The sequence below is a fragment of the Neopelma chrysocephalum genome, unplaced genomic scaffold (genome assembly GCF_003984885.1).
Source record: "Neopelma chrysocephalum unplaced genomic scaffold, ASM398488v2 Primary Assembly neopelma1_69, whole genome shotgun sequence".
In the NCBI taxonomy this organism is placed as follows: domain Eukaryota; kingdom Metazoa; phylum Chordata; class Aves; order Passeriformes; family Pipridae; genus Neopelma; species Neopelma chrysocephalum.
Genome location: NW_020897729.1, coordinates 2,339,531 through 2,358,176, shown reverse-complemented (window position 1 = coordinate 2,358,176; position 18,646 = coordinate 2,339,531). Strand labels below are relative to the sequence as shown.

Genomic DNA, 18,646 nt, shown 5'->3' with positions numbered 1-18,646 from the left:
CAAGCTAGAACTGTAATGTCTTTTACAAGCTAGAACTGTAATGTCTTCTCTTTCCGAAAGCCAAAGAAAGCAGTCAAACTTGTTCTATGTTTACTGTACAGAAAGATTTAATCAGAATTAATCTCCTTTTCATTATTTGCTCTCTCTTTTTTCAGCCTTCCTTTCGGTCATAAGGATCAGAAAATAAAATAATTATTCTACATCCTCATACCTGTCTGTATTAACACAGCAACTACATCAACATACTCTTTAAAAAGGATGGTCTCTGTTCCCTGTTCAGGATAAGCCACTTCAGATAAAGCTACACCTCAAAAGAGCAAGAGATGAGCACAGACAGACCTAGTCCCTAAATCCTATTTTACAAATTTGTATCACATTTTTGCAGTTGACAGCAGTCTCTCATTACTGTGAGGCCACTGGCATGAAAGTAAACAGTCAAGGTCATTCTATTTACAGTCCCAAAACTCTGGAATTGAGACCTACTCAGCCTTCTTTATAATTGTAACATAAAAGGAAATTTTAAAATACATCTGACTTTCAAATCCTGACATTCACTATTCACCCTCTCTCAGACCATCACAGTATTGTTATTCTTTGAGGGTTCCAACGCCAAGTGAAAACATGAGCTTTCTTATGGCTTTTGTGAAAGATTTAAAGCTCTGATAGCTGCATCTGTTCTTCTGACCTGAATTGAGCTGCTTGATAATAAATTCAATCTGTCGGATCATCTCTGCATTTCCTTCCTTGATAAAACAGCGCAGAATTTCTTCCATTCCCTGGATGTAGCAGAAAACATTGCTAGATCAGTATTTCATGTGATCACACTGAAAGAGTTTTGTTAGCTAAAACCTCTTTTTTTTTTATTGTCAGGAAAAACAGAGGCAGTGTGAAGCAAACCACTGTGTCCAGCTCCAAGTGCACCCTACACAAAAGGAATAAGCTGTCTAGATTGCTTCTAGGTTTAAATACAGACATATCCATGATGAACAGCAAATTTTCACAATAGATCTGCTGCTTCTGCCTTCTGAACTCAGTACACAGTAGTCATCAGAACAGGGCAAATTTGCATCCACAGAGACAACAGTGCAAGGTTCAGAGGGAAAACAAAAAAGCAGAACCCACTTTGACATTAAACCTGTTCTCTCTTTCTGGCTCCTTATAGGGTTGATGTGTCTTTAATCATTTAAGAGGACTTTCAATCCTCTGTGCTCTGTGAGGTAAAACACCGGACAACAATTATGTCTGCATAACTTTCTGGGTTAGTTCTTCAGATGCAAAGACATGCTGCTATCCCAGGAGCAGCTTCCTCAAGTCCAGAAGCTAAAACACAGTCATTAGCACTAGACTAACTTCCACAGGAGATCAGTTGCCAGTTCTAAAACCTTCCTCCTGCTGCCTTGACCTATACCAGGAAGAAGTAAAAGCAGTAAGAGGAATTCATCCTTTTAGTGGCTACTCACTGGTGCAGAATGAGTTACATAAGCAGAAGAAGTAGCAGGGCAGATGAAAGCATCTCCTGGGCCACTTGGAATGTACAAAATGCTGGAAGGACACACTGTTCTAAAATATTCTAATTTATAATTTAGACAGAATCCCTCACACTGCTGGGGGTCCACTTCTGGGAAAAAGACCAGCAAATATGGCAAAAGCATTTGAGACATACATGCACACTTTCCTGAGTATCAAAGGGGGAGGGCCTCTTGTGTGTTCCCTTCTCAGAATGTCCTGCTCAGCAGGTGCTGTGTGGGCCATCTCTGGCACAGGCACCGATCTCCATGCAGCACTTCTTACCATTGCTCTGGCTTCTTCTCGGACAGAAGGGATGGCAAGAATACTGTACAGTGCTCCATTCACATATGGTTGGATCTGAGAGGAAGAAATAGTCGTATCACTAAGAAAAACACTTATGCTCATCCCAGTGAAGTATAAACAAAATGTAAGAGTGAAAGTGCAGAACAACTACACTTCAGAGAGTTAGACCAGGCTAGATTGGACTTGCAAAAATTCCCACTTGGGAAGCAACGAACTTTCAGGATGCAAATCTACTGTGATACGGATATAAACCAGTATTGCTGTGTGCCAATTTCAAACCTTCTGCCTTCCAAAAATGTATTCTTGCAAATTGACTTAGCCATGGAAAAAAAAAAAGAGAGAGAAAAAAGGAGAGAAAAGCAGAAAAAGGTTAGTTTCTGATAAACACTAGTGACACTACAAAAAATAGGACAAAGAACAGGGACAAGACCCTGTCAGCATGAACTCAAGACAAGCTTCAAACATTGTAGCCTTAGGCAGGATGATAAAAGCTGTAGCAGCTTCAAACACTTTGCTGCCTGTTACTGTCCCTCAGGAGAGGCAAAAAAAGCCAGCCAGCATGGAAGCTCTGAAATATGGTTAGTGAAAGCCACCAGATCTGTCAAACACGTTTTATCAGCACTTATGTGACCCTTTCAATTGGCCAGTTACTTTTGCAGCACTAAGATTTTCAGTCATCCTGTCTATATCTTTGGAAAAATGAACAATGAGCTAGACTGGGAGCAAGGGGAAACAAGGGAAGATAAGGGACTGGGATTTACACAAGGATTCCACAGCTCCTCAGGAAGCTCTCTGGACACCCAAGAGCACTGTCTTCTACCTTTGATAATAAAACTTCTGTCAGCTTTGCTGGAGCAAACTGGGTTGTAACAATGCACTCCCAAGAGAAAGTTCAAAGTCATTTTAAGGCACAGACTTCAACAATATGGTAGCATTTTCTAAGTATTCCAGTCTAGGGACTGAGATGTTATTTTGTATTAATATGTATTGTATTAAACTTTCATCATTCACAAAAATCAAGCTAGTGAAAGAGTCCAATAAAAGTATGTCAAGTTTCATCTTAATAAAAAGTAAAGAACTGATCTACATCTTGTAATGAATTTACAAAACACAGACTAAGCATTTCATTGAAATTTATTCTCTATTTTCAGTTCAAGTTATAAACAAAAAAACCCCTGATGACTCAGTCATTGCATATAAACATAAGACACTAGAGTTCATATTTCGTTTTTAGCACAAGTCCCCAGATACCTTGCACAATCATCACAGAATCACTCTAGAATATCCTGGTAAAAATTCTGCCTCCCTGAATTCAGTCTGTACAGTATTTGCCTGCATTTTCTCCTGCCTTGAATTTTACTCCATGGTTAAGAAGTGCCCCTCTGCAGAGACAGCTGAAGCAATGTTTTCTATATCACACATCAGGCATCAGAGCGATGTGCTGAAAAGTATTAGGTAGAAATAACCAATAATTTTTAGCATTTTCCTCTGAGTAGTTCAATTTAGCATCTTAGATGAAAGTGTGTCCAGAGACAGAAAGTCGTAGATAAAAAGATATTAGGGCTTGAATGTCAGGAGTGTAGTGTTTTCTTTTAGCATTCCTTAAAACTACTAGCAAATGTGCTCCTCTGCACCTAATGTTTTGCATAATGGAATTGCACCACACATTGCTCATCTCATGAACTAGTTAAGCTTGAGATGATTTGGTGGAAGATGAAATTTAAACAGCATCAGAAACTACAATCAAGAAGGCACATGGACTGCATGGTAACTATGCATTTAAAAGACTTCCATTCTTACCTGCCCACATTTGTTAAAGGAAGACATACTTATGGCTAGAAAGACCAGTGCTCAATAAAATAAAATGTAAGGAATCGTGAATTTTAGGAAAATTTCATGCAACTTAATTACATGAGGGTCTAACAAGGGAAACAAAAGCAATTCTTTCTCTATTTATTTCCTTTCTTGTTTTTTTTTCTTTTTAATATTTAATTTTTCCTTCCACATTTTCATTAACCCAAAGTTTGCTGAACAAATACCTCATGATTCTCATGGCCAAGAAGATCAGAGAGAACCTTGAGCACGTGGTTTGCAATCCTTGCACACATTTTCTTCCCTGAAAAGGCAGAACACATAAATATGCTTGGAAAAATAAAACAGATCAGAGTAAGTTTCTTTATTAGTTTAGACAGAGCAATACTATTGCTTGTTCCTGACAAATGCTGAATAATTGAGCTGAAATCAGTGAAGTTACTCTGGATTTATGCAGTTGTAATCTTGACAGGATGCAAAGGGATTTTAAAAAGCTTTAAAAGTTTAACAAAGGCATTTTTTTGTTTACAACAAGCAAATCGATTTTCCACCCCTTACCTTGCTCTCCTTATTAAAAGGAAATTTACTTTAAGCTCCTTTTAAGTCTCTTGGGCATAGATAGGACCTTATTTTCTTGGGGAGAATCTCTGCATTGCAGAAGTGAAGCAGGTAAGTATTTCACTGCACAAGGTGAAGGTTAAACTTCTTTCCATTACTCCTCAGCCCAGTTCTTTCTTGCTTACAAAGAAATCTCTTACACAGACTGTGTAAGTGGACACAAAGTGTCCTTTGAAAAGTGGGCCTGGAATGTAGGAATGGCAGCCTTCATTGATATGAAAAAAAAATCAAATCTTATAGGGTTCCATTGCTTATTTCCTTGCTTAATTCCTTAGAGTTTGGTGAAGTTAACCTCCATAATTAGGATTCTTGGGATAAGAGATCTGCTCAAAAGCATTAGTTATAACACTCAAATATCTCTGGTCATGTAAATCGCTGCTACTGATTATAGTCACTTGAAAGAATCCTGGTATATCAGGAAAAAAATAGATTCACAATCTTCCCTTATCCATTTCTTGGAATAAAGCTGTAATTCAAAATGTAAGACACCTGCACTCCGTAGACAAAGATTCATGAGCAAGGCAACAGAATATTCCAGGGTGTAATCAGACAGGCAATCTGTATCTGTTAGAACATCAACCAGCCAGAAAATGAGCCCATCTTTGATCATTGCAGACTGTAGTGCACGCCTAGGATTAAAAAACAAAATCAGACCACAAATCACAAAAATCAGATCACTGCATAAGTAGTTTTCAAATACATTTATAGCTAGTATAAGCACATTAAAACACGCCTGCCAAAAAAAAATCCTCAATATACCCATTTTGGCAGAATCATTAAACTAAGTAATTAACAAAGCCTGAAGAAAGTGAAGATTCAGATTCCCATAGGTTAGAGGAGTGAAACATTGTTGGATAGGTTGGGGTGGTTTTGTCTTTGTTTTGTTCTTTTTAAACCTCCAAACTGCTGAGGTAAGTTTCTTCATTGTTTTCTAAGGCTTCTTACTCCACCTAAAATGGCATTTTCAATTGTCTTTTAAAATTGGTTTAAAAAACCAGCTACACACAACAGCTCCATAAAACAAATTAATTACTTCTCCTGACATAGGTAGCCACAGCACTGTAGCACTTTTGTACTGTTGATTTGACAAATGAGGTTTTTTGCTTGAATTTATTTGCTCTTTTCTCTAGAGATTCTTAAATCACATGTTCTCTTAACTCAACCTGCATTTGCCCTTGAAGAGTACACTGAACAAAGTGCCAGGTGGCCAACTGTGCTCTACAACTGAAATTCCATGCTTTACAATACAAAAAAGAAGTATATACTGGTAGAAAGGTCTTACTGAAGAACACAATTTTTAATAACATTATTTCCAAGAGGCAATACATTTAAATTGCAAAGATCAAAGCAGGTATTTTCCTAGTTTTAGTCCTGAAAGCTCACATACTTTCTCAGTGCTGGATATTGCAGCAGGTCTATGGCATGGACTAAGCATAACAAGGGAGCACCTGACCACACACTAAAAGAGTTTCCCTCACGTCAAGAATCTAGAATTAACCTTCTATAAGATTAACTGTTACTCTTTAGAAAGTAAAAAACTTTCAAATTTTCAGCATCTTAGTGCCTAGACCCCAAAATCCAAACTAACTTATACTACTGACAACTGCTTTAATAGAAATGTCATTTTCTCTGAGATTGGTTTAGGATTTCAAGCAGTAGGGTATGAAGATTTATTCTCTTTCATCACAGATACGTACAAGGTACCTTGTCAGAAAGCAGTGCAGAATTTTACACAAAGCACATTTGTATGTGCTTCATCCACACAAATTCTAAATTAAGCAAATTCAAAGGCAGCCCTCACTCATCAACAAACCCAAACAAACAAACTCAAACAAAAACAAATGAACACTTGCAGTCTGAATTTAGAAAAAACCTGAAAGTATCAAGAGCTAAACAATTAGATTTAGTTAACTTACATTTAGTTAACTATTTAGGGCTGAATATTCTTCCTGAGTACTATGAAAACAGAGTTCCAAAGATCATATTTATTTGATAAATAGAGCACCATCATACCCTTTACTGCTTTTGCATATTTCTTTTGTGGTGGACATTTGAGTCAGGCTGCTAATGCAAAAGTAAGAAACAAGACAGGCCTTGCATAGACAGCTCCAGGAAAGAGGATCAACAGGATGAAGATGAAATCCCTGAAAAATGTTTGCAGAAAGGATAATGAAAACCTTATGTCTGGAATGTAACACAACTCTTTTTTTCTGTGCAGGATCGTCAGAGGCTTCTACACTAAGATTTTCACTTTGTTCAGTTAAGGAACACATATAAAGCACAGAAGGCTGTGGCAGGAGATGTATATTTACTTGAGTCTGGACAGCTGGTAGGAAGTCAGGTTAATTCACTCAGCAAAACTGAGTTCTCCTCCATAATAAATGCCATTGCTTTCATCAGCCATCAGGGGTTCTGATGATTGTTATGGGAAAATCAAGTGCTCTTCTTTCCTCCTTGAACAGAGCCTAACTAGCCTGCATTTCCTCTCCTGCTGTCACCACCACATGCTGTGCTTTCATCACCTGAGGCTGAATTTCTGCAGAGCCCCCAGAACATTCTCCCATGTAAGGGAATCCTTGTCTTCAGCTTTCAGTCTCTCCTCCAGCATTCGCAGCAACGTTGGGTTCTGAGAAAGGTAGACACGACCTGGTGCAAAAAGTGATGAAAGAACAGATGCTGAGATATCAGCTGTGACAGAAAAGCTCCCTCTCCTTGGAAATGTAAGCAGGATTGACCTCGGTTTCTTCTTGGCAAGCCACAATCTTGTGCCAAAACCCAAACACACCTGCACAAATGAAGTTGTGTAGCAGACCAGTTGCCTTCAATCCAGACACTTGGGGCATTAGAGGCCCACACTTGCCAAATCAGTACCACACAGAATCCACTGTTCCTCTTTCAGTACATGCTTTCTGATCTATCACGGTTTTGTACACTCAAGGAAAAAAACAGAGGTGTCCAAAGAGCTTGGAAAAGTCACGTGCCCTGCTGCTACTGACTTTAAGTGGGATTTCAGTTCCTAGCAAATAGTTAGCTCCAAAAGTAGCAGCAAAACAAAGGCTAATTTGGGACAGGTGGAGATACAAAGCTGGATATATATATATGCATCTAAATAGTTAGCAGTGATGCACAAAGATTTATTCAGGTGAGGACCATGAAAATGTAGGAGCAGACACAGTAGCCACTATTGCACAGCCTGGTACAGGTCTGCTCACAGGACCTCTAATTAATGGGGATTTTTCTTTGTAACCCTCATGAAGAGACTGAAGACTATATTAAAGTTCCCACATAGACCACCAATCATCAAAACAGTCAGAAATGCTGAATATACTGTGTCAAAATGAAAATTTTCTACATACTGAATGCATGTAACAAAAGACAGTGAATCTCTAGAAAAAGGGTGCAAATAAAGCCCTAAATTTTCACATGCAGTGACATGCACTTGTGAAGTATGTATAAGCCAGCATTAGATGAAAATGCTACCTTCTTTTTGCAGTGAATCTTTTACCTTCTGCCAGTGAAGCAAAAGCATTGATGAGCCTTGCCATATACTGTCTGACTACCTCACTCTTGGAATTTAATAATTTGAGGACACTTCTCTGAAAAAGAAAAAAGCAAACATTAATTACATCTCACTAAAGAAGGAAAGAAGCAAAGTTAGTTTTCTATAATGTTTTGAAAGCTTCATTAAATTTACACAGCAAATAAACTTTGAATGCATATTGATATCTTAAGTAATGTCAATATCATTTAAATTTCTTTTTTATTGGCAGGGGCCTGAGGGAGAAATGGAAAACGAACAAATAAGCAAATTACAGCTTCTCAGCTCAGTCTGTTAAAACACTGGTGTAGAGTGGGAATTATAATGAGCCAACACAGTTCAGTTAAAGCTGGTATCTAAAATTAATATTCAGTCAGTGAAAAAAAAGCCCACAAAGCAAACAATTTAATTTTGTTGATGAACTTAAATGCAGTAAAGTTACCTGAATAAGAACACTTTAGTTTGACAACTAAGAGTGTGGGAGGCAGCTCAGTAACTTACAAACAACACCACATTGCAACTTATTTCTAATCTGTTTTATTTCAGGCATTACTTATAGATATAACTTCCCTCTTACAAAAATTTACAGGGAGAAAAACAGATCATTGATTTAATAATCCTTTAACTTTTTTAGAGGTACAAGTTACTGTTGCAATGACAATGGAGCCACAACATAACAAGTAGACCCACTGCCTCAAACACCTGGAGAACTCAAATATGCACTAAATTCACTACTACAAATGAAAACAAGTTGCACTTTTGTTAGCAACCGTACTGGATTATCAGAGACTGAAATAACCTTTCAAAATCAACAAACCAGCAATTCCCCTTTCTATAGAAGGGTACCAAACCATTTCAAATTCACAGAAGCACCGGCTGAACCTGTTATTTTAGGTGCATAATGACATATTCCATAGCAGTATTGGGACTGAAGTACTAATTGAGTTCTTATTGTAAATCAGTGAAATGAATTGAGTGTGTTATTTAACAATACCTAATCACTCAAACAGGATCTGATAAGCAAGAGGTAACTCATAAATAAGGGCCTCTGGCTTCTGCTCAACTCACAGAAGTTAAGCACCAAGAGAGGTGATAAATTTCCATTTGTCTACAAGAACTGTGTCTACACTGAGAGCTCTTGTAATGCAAAGTTTGCCATCCGCATTTAAAGACTAGGATGTAGAAGTTAAATATATCACCTGAGTTTGACACCACTACCTTTTTTTTCCTCCTCTTTCAAAAAGCAATAAAATTTTATGATCAGCACTTTATAGACAGAAATGAGCAGTATCACACAGAAGTTGGACAACTGACAACTCTCAGTTCCAGCTGACCTGACAGTTGCTGTGACAATCCAGGAGATCATTACTGATGTAGGCTTGCAGGACAGTGTCTCTCTGTTCTCCAGGATATGATGTTGTCAAGCGCTAAAATAAATAACAATAAAATAAACCAGTCAAAAAAAGAAAAAAAAAAAGGTAGTGTGGATTGATGATGCCTGAAGATTTTTAAGGTGCTGATACTCTATAGCTGAGAAACCTCTTCTCACAGGGGGGAGGAATTCAGCCTCAGTGATCTAAGGGAAAGAGACGAAATGAACTGACCTGACCTCAGCTTAGCGATCCATTACAAAACTGTTACTTGGCAGCTGTCATTACTGTCCCTACAGGAAGGATACAGCATTACTTCCCATGAAGTTAAAAAAGCCCCTCTTAATGGCTACAGATGTGGTGTTTTTCTAAAACATCTGAGACAGAGCACTGGGATAGAACCACCACCGGTCAGACCCAATGGATGGGTTTTTATGTGAAAATGGACATTGAACCTTGGTCAGAATTCCACTATTATCATCTTTCATGTCTGTCACTTTGAACCCATCACCTTCCTTTTCAGCAGGAAAATGTAACTTCCTGTTGTCACCTGTATGTTTTCTGAAATGTCATTACACAATCCAAGTCAAACAAAGGCAGGCTCCTGTAAAATACCTTGACTATAAAGAAAAACTGGTGATTAGAGTCCGATATGTCTTGGATACAGCAATATTTGTATAAATGTAAACCAGGGCAATTTATGGAAAAAGGAACTACCTCAGACAACAACAATTTATTTGAAAATATATCAGAAATTACTTCCACTGAATATCCCAGGAATCTGGGAATTCCTCATGTGAGGAATCTGTCTTTCCTCAAATGAGAAGGACAGGGTTACTCTACAAAATAGATACTTACTGCCCTGGCCTATCTTCATAATCTCAAGAGCCTTAGCAAACTTCACTGACAAAGAGAGAAGTTGCCTGCAATGCTGAACTATCACCAGAACAACCATTTCACTTGCAAAATGGGTCTTAGTTCTGGATTCCTTCAGAAGGGACCTATTTCTTTATTTCTCCAGAGGCCCTCTCCTTACCCAGCGCAGAGCCTGCAGCAGGAAGGCCTTGAGACGATCATTCCCTGTAATCAAATCTTTCTTCAGCTTCTCATAATCCAAAGAGGGCAACAATGGCACATCCTGCATCTTCCTAAATGCAAATGGGAAAGACATTTCACCAAAACTCTCTCCTTGTTCAGTGCAGCTGAGGTTACCGAGGTGAGAAGAGCCAAAACAGGAAGTCTGCTTCAGGAAAAGAGCTTCCACATTTTCACACTTGTGTTACTTTTATTCTCTGTTAGAACAACAGACTTGTTAATCTTGGGTTTATTTTTTTAACCATGCATGCAGCTCACTTACCATCATAACTTGCAGACACTAAACTGACAACTAGCCAGCTGATGATCTGAGATTTCTAGAGGCACAGTACAGTACAGTAACATCTTTTTCCCCTCCCCTGTGTGGACCACAAGGCCATGATGGCAGCAGCTCCTGGCTTTTAGCACACAATTACAAACAGATGCAGTAACAAGCTGCAGCTCCAACTCCACCTCTAAGCCCTCACGCACACTGAAATGTCTTCTCCAAGACAAAGGTGGTGTGTATGTGTGGGCTGAATGGATTTTCACAGCCTGAGATTTAACACAGGACCACTTTTTATGCATCAGTAGTATCTTGCTATTTTGAGTTTTAACACTGCAAAAGAAGTTTCCCTTAATAAAATTGCTTCCAGTCAATGTTTTAATTTTAGTATTTAAATATAGTACACTAAAATGTTTTACTATCTTCCCATCTAACCACTTTTCAAAACAAATTTTACGTCCTTTGTATAACTGTTTATCTTGTAAACAACAGAAGGATCAAAACAGTGTCTCAAAAATTTAATAAAACTTCACTTTGGATATACCATCCCTATTTGATATTATAAGCTTAAATTAATTAAGTCAGTCCCCAAAAAATTAAACTTGAAGCACTCAAAATTCCCCTTTTCCTGGATTTGTGAGAATCAAAACAATTACAACAACAGGACTGGAACATGCGGAAACAGTAAAAATACAGAAACAACCTCACAGGTGTGGAATGGCAGATTTACTGGATTAGCAACATCCTGCTGTAATTAGAATGGAACTGAAGCTGCTCAACAGAAGAATACAGATCACACAGTATTTGCATGAATGTTCTGTGAGATCAGAGGAAGCACAGAGGGGGAGTGATTTCCATTTGCAGACAACTGGCAATGCACTTCAGTTTACAAACCCCTCCTTCTCCACAGACAGAAATGAAGCTCAGCAACAAATACTTACACAGGGGCTAAAGATGCTCTTAACATTGTGGAAGCCTGGATCAGAAAAATAAAGAAAAAAAGAAATTACAACAGATTAGTCCAAATTTCACATCAACGTTACTAATGAGGTCCACGGTGAATTCTTTCACTGAGGTTTTGCATTTCTTTTCCTATAAAACTTATGCTGTAAACCCAGAAACACAGCTAAAGAAAGAGCACTTCAGTATTTATCTTTCTTTTCACTTAAAGTGTTTCACAGGTAAAAAACCTCTTCTTTTATGATCTGGCTATGTTATCCTCACACTCATACTCCACAAATTATCTACACTTCAAGCATTTAAAAAAAAAAAAATAAAAAAAATAGTAGAAACTAGTGTCTGAAGCCTACTGAGGAAGATGAAGAACTTGCTAAGCACATTCATTGATTTAATAAATGTTCATACATTTAAGTTGCAATAATATTTCACTGAAGACCCAGCACATATTCCTGTGTCCAAATTTATTGTAATTCTTTGTTTCAACACTAATGTTATCAACTGCCTGTTGCTACTAAAATATACTCCTATGTATAAATATTAATATGTAAAGAAAAGACTATGTATTCTAGTATGGATAAAACCAATATAGAACAGCATGTAATTTCTCTGTGGTTCTGCCTAAGATACGCTCAGTTTAATCCTGGATATATCCTCTCTGGTGCAGTGGGACACAGTGCATATACAGGCACCACTGTACAACAAGTCAGAGCTTAGAAACATCAACACAATATAAAAGTTCCACATAAAAGTTGTCTGCTTCAGTAAATATTTTTTGCTAGAGTTAATTGTAAGTGAGCCAGGAAGCAGCAATTCTGGCATAAAAGTGCTTCATATCATGCATTCATGATGTCAACTACATGGCATATTTGCAGAATATTCAATGTCATCTCTTTGTGCTGATCTCTCTACTCACTTTCTAAAAATCTCTCATTACCACTTATGCCTGTAAAACTGGTCTTTTCTTCTGACAGAGCTATATAATCAATGTCTATTGTCAGATTTAAAACTGTGGGATTTAGGAGACAAAAAGCATGAAATACCATAGAGAATATTGAATTACACCAGCTGACATATTCTTGAACACACTACCTCATGGGTACCCTCCTAATACAAGGAACTGCTCTCTTAGATGTGAAATAAGCTTATAAGCACATTGGAAAGCAGTTTATATTGCCAATACTTGTTCACAATAGACAATTAGCAGGTCATACACCTCAAAAGTAACCTGTCTTGACAGCAGTTCTCACATTATAGTTTATCTTACACAATACAGGTCTTTCAAATTATCATATCTACCCCTAGACTGTCTTCTTCTTACTTATTTGTATTTATTTTCCTTAGCATTTTTGGTAATTCTAAAGACTTAATTCTGTTTAAACAAAACTGTTTTCCCAGTCAAAACCTAACATCTTGCACCTGAACGTGCAATGAAATCACAAATCATTTTCCTTGCCTTCCTCAGCACCTTCCTCCATTAGAGGAAAACAGGAAAGAAAGTGATTATGGTACTTAAATGCAAAAGAAATGACAGAGCCCTTGAAGATGAGAAGGTCAAACAGAGAACAGCTGTGAGAAAAGAGCAGGACACTAGGGGTATATAGATGTATATAAAGGCTCTCTGCTTCTCAACAAAGTCCTTTTTACCCACCTCTTGCTGACTTAGGAAAACATGTGCTCCACTCAAAATCTAACTAAAGGATATGTAATTGGTAAAGATACATGCATCACTCTTCCACATAAATAAAACTTCTTGGGAAGTGCGAGATTTTGCAAGCTTTTATAAATTTCAAACTGCAGAAACTTCAACTGGAAAAACATTCAGATTTTGACAAATCAATCAGATCAAGCAGGACAAAATCCTGTTAATTCCCAATTCATTTTTAGGGCCGGCAGATGGAGCACAGCAAAGCATTTAATACGGTTTGCCTCTGCAGTCTACCTACACCAGAAAGGCACCAGAGAGCGAGGCAGGCCCTACACTGGAGCTCTGAGGGCAGCACCACTGAGCTGGAGAGACTTGTCACTTTGCTGATCAGACTCAGTTAATCAGTCTGGAACCTGCTCAGGGAGAAGGAAGCTCTCAGGCTTTCGGGGTTTCTGGGAAAGCAATAAGGATAAAGTTGCATCAGGTTCAATAAGGCTAAACAGAAATGTGAAAAGTTTTTGGGAGGCTAGTTTGTCCTTCACTGCATTATCATTTCACAATCTGACTATGGCCAGTACTACTGATAAGCAGAAAGAATGCAACCATGTTACAGGCAGATGTTTCCTTTCTTCATTTTCATCTACATTATTGCATTAAATATCTGCATTATTGCCATTAGTCATAAGTAAGCTAATCTGTATCTGTCCAGTGTGGCACAATGAGTAAGGCATTGTCTTGGGTCTCAGGAGATACCCTTCTATCCTGATTCACCCACCAACTGCAGGCAAATCAAAACACATCATTTCACGTCTCTGGGCCTCAATTTTTCTCATCTGGAAAGCAGATGCAGGCATCAATCTCTTGAATAAACTGGGATTTGAGATCTACCAATGAATGGCAGGGTGGAAGAGCTAAAAATTATTATTTTGCTACTAAACAATTGAATGCTTACGGCACAGCTACCACAAACAGAAAAACAACAGATTTAGTAGCTCCTCTTCACTATCAGTTTTCTTAGATTACAAGATTTATTTCCTCAGCATTTTCTTCCAAGCCCTTTCCCCAGTCTTACCTTTCCTGGAACAGATTAAATATTACTTTAACCTTTTGAGAAACAGTATTCCTTAAGTTGCCGTGAAAGACAGAGTGTGAAGAACATGAAGCAAACATGTTCCCATGTCCCAGCGCTCAAAGACCTAATCTTGAACAAAATACTTTTCATGCAAAACCTATCTTGGGACAGAATCATTTGTCATAATTGAAACACATGAAGAAGCTCAGTGTCTAAAGGAAAGGAAAAGAAACACAAGAAAACAACAGCCCAAGCATAGCTCATTCTGGTAGGCTCTTGGGGTATGACTTATGTTTGTGTTGGTTCTTGCCAAAGCCAAACCAGGTGCCACATGAAGTCAAATAATTCTGTCACGATGCGCATTAGCCACAGATGGCAGCCCTTCATTTTTGAACAAAGCGAGGCATGAATACGAACAGCATGGAATAAACCAAAGAAGTTCAAAGGGAAAGAAAAAAAAAATCAATATTTATAAAAGAAAACAGATGCATTTCATGTGCAAGCCAAAACCACAATTTGATTTTATCGAATACTGTAGCCCTGTATTCAAACCAACTCCCCTTTGCTATTTGATGTATATATTCATAATATGCTGAAGGTGAAGCTGAAAGCCAGATTCTGTCTTCAGTTCCCACTCTGAAAATGTGCTACAAGAATTCCATGTAAATTCAATGCACATTCCAAATTAATAGTCAAAGATAAGTGATGAATATGTGATGAGTAAAACCAAAATTTGAGCAAATTTCTACATATCATTAAAACTCACAAATTTATGTTGAGCTCATTTGTTACATGCTAATAACAAGACTGCTCCACATGTAGTCTATGAGGGATTAGACTCTGAGCTTGTGTAACCTGGCAGGTCTTCTGGGGCTATGCAAAGTTATTTCATAAGAAGATCTGCAAATGTTTTTCATTTTTTTCCTTACTTATACTAGAGATATGCTGTTATGAAAACTTCCCATTTGCCATATAAAACAGGTTCTCTAAGACATCTGAAGTGTACATAAAAAAGTCACACTGTAATACTGTGTGATAATGTAATGAGTAGACAAAATGCCAGAAAAAAAGTATAAAATACTATATATAAACAGTGAGAGGAGCTGACAGCTATCCATGTATTCAAGAAACACTTCAGAATTACAGTCAGACAGCTTTACAGAAATTTTATAAACAACTCTACACTGTAAGTTATTACATTCTACATTGTATAAAGTTACATTTAACTAACACTTTATATTAATCTTCATAAGGGAAAAACTTTTTTTTAGCAGAGATAATTTCATTCATAACTGCTCATCTGTAATCAACTTTTCTCTGTATCAAACCCCAGAATCATGTGAGGGAAATAAAATCCTAAAGATCAAGGGAAAGGTGTCTGTTATGAACATTCATGTCATCAATAGGAATAGGTTGATTGATACAGGTGACCTTTTACCATAGGTGAATAGGGGTAGTATTCTCTACATCAAGATAAGAGAATCACATAAGGAATTGTCTATTGCATTCAATACTCCTATGACTATTTCTCAAAACAAAATGTTGTTTTAAGGAGAAAGTCGAGTGCTCACACAGGTTTACTGTAATTCCAGGTGATAAATATGTTGGAAAAATAGGTAGTTTTTCTTGAAAGGGAAAATCTTATTTTACCTGTAGAAAGTAATAAAAATATAAATATGCGTTATTTTAAACTGACTGACATTTTTCAGAATTGGTGTCAATCACTTTTATGAATTGATTACATACTGAGTTACTTAGAAGCAAACTCATTTCCTTTCTTCACAAAGAATGCACTGAATACGGGCAAAATTAGATACTTATAGTGTACTTGTAGCATTGCCAGAATATGAACTTCCATCTGGGTTACAGAAGTCACAGGCAGTACACAGAATATAATTTTGCATTTTCAGTTTTCAAGGAAAAAAGATCCATTTTAATTGTATGAAAGAATTTTATAACCTTTACTACAGAAAGAAAGTTTGACTTTTGGAATTAAAAATACAAACACGTAGAACACGATACCCCTCTAAAGAGCACAACTCAACTTGCTGTATTACCTTGAGCAATAATATTTATTTGCTTTGTCAAAGGTGTTGTGGGATCAGCTGGTGTTGGCACACTTCAGGGACATTGTATGCTATGTACAGATGATAACATGGAAGAAACAATTGTTTTCTGCATGCTATAGGAAGCTGTAAAATTTCATGTAAAATCTGTGGGCAAAGCTGCTCTTCTGTTGACATGCTGCATTATGTGTATTATGAAGAACATCTATTCCATTCCCCATGCAGAAATTCCAAGCCTTGCACAGTTTTTGGCTTTTCATAAACCATACAGTTAGTGTCATGACAAGTTAAAATGCAGAGAAAATTGTTCCACATTGTGAAACGAAGAGAAATATAGAGCATGACAGATTGAGCAGGCAACGTGAAAGGATATAAAGATATAGACACTTACATATCCGTCATCACAAGGGCTCATAGAGTAATATCCCTTTATGGGCAAACAGGCACACATTAAAATAAAGAAGATTAAAAAAAAATAAGTTAACAGAAATAAATCACAGAGAAATGCACAGTTCTAAAAAAAACCCAATAAAAATCAGCTAAAAATTAACAGACTATTAGCTTTGAAAAGAAATGTATAATCACCTCCTAATCCTCATACTGGTATGTCTTAGAACTGAAACTGGTGTGTCTCTCTTGTGATATATTTACAAGTTCCTCCTCTCAACACCTGGCAAACATACCTAGTCTGCACATTATTGCACTGTAATCATCAGTTAGAACAGCTACATATGAAGCACAGACATAAGTATGTGAATATATGGCTTGTACTGTTCACTGAGGCAGCTCAGAGAGAGATACCAATGAATGTGGTATCGATCAGATCTCAGCTTCTGAGAAAGCAGTTGCCAGTATTCTCCATACTTGCTTTGACTGGTTTTTCTGATCAGCACATAACAAAAACCAAGACAGACAATTTAAGGTGTTTCAGCAATGTTAGCAATTCCTCGTTTCAAAAAGCTCCAAGGATAAACTAAGAAAAACTGGAAGTTTTTAGTATCTCTGGAAGGAAGCCTAAGATGTAGTTACTAAAATAAACGATGGTGATAATTCATGGTTCAAGTAGTTTAGTACAAAATATGTCATGTTCTCTTTAATTAGACTAAAACACTTAGAACAGCTTTGTATCTGAAAAGAACAGTCTTAATTCAAAATATAAGTACACAGTTCAACACAATGAAATAAGACCAACACTAATTACCTTTGCTTCCAATCTTTTTGTGCAAACCTGCCAGTACTTACTTTAGAGGACATTATTGTGCAGAAGAATAAGCACATAAACACTGTATTTAGGAGGCTTCTCTTTAACAGACATATACAGCCTTACATAAGAAGACATAAGAAACCTGCCACTCTTCACTGTGAGCATAAAATAAAGTTCTTACTATTCTTTAACCAATTTTAAAAATCTGACATTATTCTTTTTATTACCCTGACACTTAGAATTCCCTGATGCAAATGAGCATTTTAACTTCCATGGTGCTATACACACATATAGACAGTTCCTGGCGAAGACAATTTAAAATTCAATTTAAGACAAAGGACAGCATTGATGGAGACCAATAAGTGAGCAAAAGAAACCAGGAGATAATCTGTATCATGATGAGAGACATTTCAACACATGCATGACCTGAGCCAGTGAAAATGGACATAGGCATCTAGACAAAGACTACATTAAAGGTAAGTTTTAACAATAAAGGAAACCACAAAAGGTTGGACCAAACAAACTTTCAAAGTCCCTTCCAACCTGAGCTATTCCATGATTTGAGGACAGTAACGGGAAAAGTTTATGGAAACCCCTACTGGTGGCAACATCTCACCTTTAGAGATGAAGAATTCATGAAAATAAAAAACCTCGCAGCAACTTGTGAAAAAGGCATCATATTACTGTATCAGCAGAAAAAAGAACTTCTTGCTTACATGAAGAGAGGTTTGTTTCTTCATTTCCATACATAAATGGCAAGATATAAAAATCATCCCATGTACAGGGATGCAGAAGACTCATATATTTCATCCTAAGAAAAGCTCACTTAGAGTAGATGCTGTTTGCTGCAATGCAGACATTATTTTTAAACAAAAGAGGGTACATCCACATCATGCCTGGTGAATCCACTTTAAATGGTTCAAAGTGACTAAAAACTCAAACTAAAAACCTTTAGTTACCCTGATCCTGGGTTTCATGGGGTCTCCTGGTGCAGAAAACTTTCACAAGTAAGAAGCTGAATACCTGCCACAAACTATTATGGTTTGATGGCCTGTGCACAGTTGGGTGTTTGAGGACAAAAGCACAGAGCACAAGAAAAACAGGAGCCTGTGCTAGTCATTATAGCTATCCCAAAAATTAAAAAAAAATTTTCTCATTGTTTACAACTTATAAATGACAGTTTAACTTT

General features: G+C 37.2%; 1 protein-coding gene across 3 annotated transcripts in view; it reads right to left on the bottom strand.

The window, feature by feature from the left end:
- ARMC9 (armadillo repeat containing 9) overlaps positions 1–18,646 on the bottom strand; it is a 65,169-nt gene that overhangs the window by 24,690 nt on the left and 21,833 nt on the right. For 2 of the 3 annotated variants that reach the window (XM_027685763.1, XM_027685765.1), the window contains exons 10-19: positions 16,645–16,680; positions 11,452–11,486; positions 10,187–10,298; positions 9,115–9,207; positions 7,748–7,838; positions 6,765–6,888; positions 4,732–4,871; positions 3,852–3,928; positions 1,792–1,866; positions 686–776 (exon numbers count right to left, since the gene is read on the bottom strand). In XM_027685763.1, coding sequence (XP_027541564.1) covers positions 686–776; positions 1,792–1,866; positions 3,852–3,928; positions 4,732–4,871; positions 6,765–6,888; positions 7,748–7,838; positions 9,115–9,207; positions 10,187–10,298; positions 11,452–11,486; positions 16,645–16,680 — 874 coding nt within the window. The remainder of the gene's footprint in view (positions 1–685; positions 777–1,791; positions 1,867–3,851; positions 3,929–4,731; positions 4,872–6,764; positions 6,889–7,747; positions 7,839–9,114; positions 9,208–10,186; positions 10,299–11,451; positions 11,487–16,644; positions 16,681–18,646) is intronic. The other variant, XM_027685766.1, reaches the window with a different exon arrangement.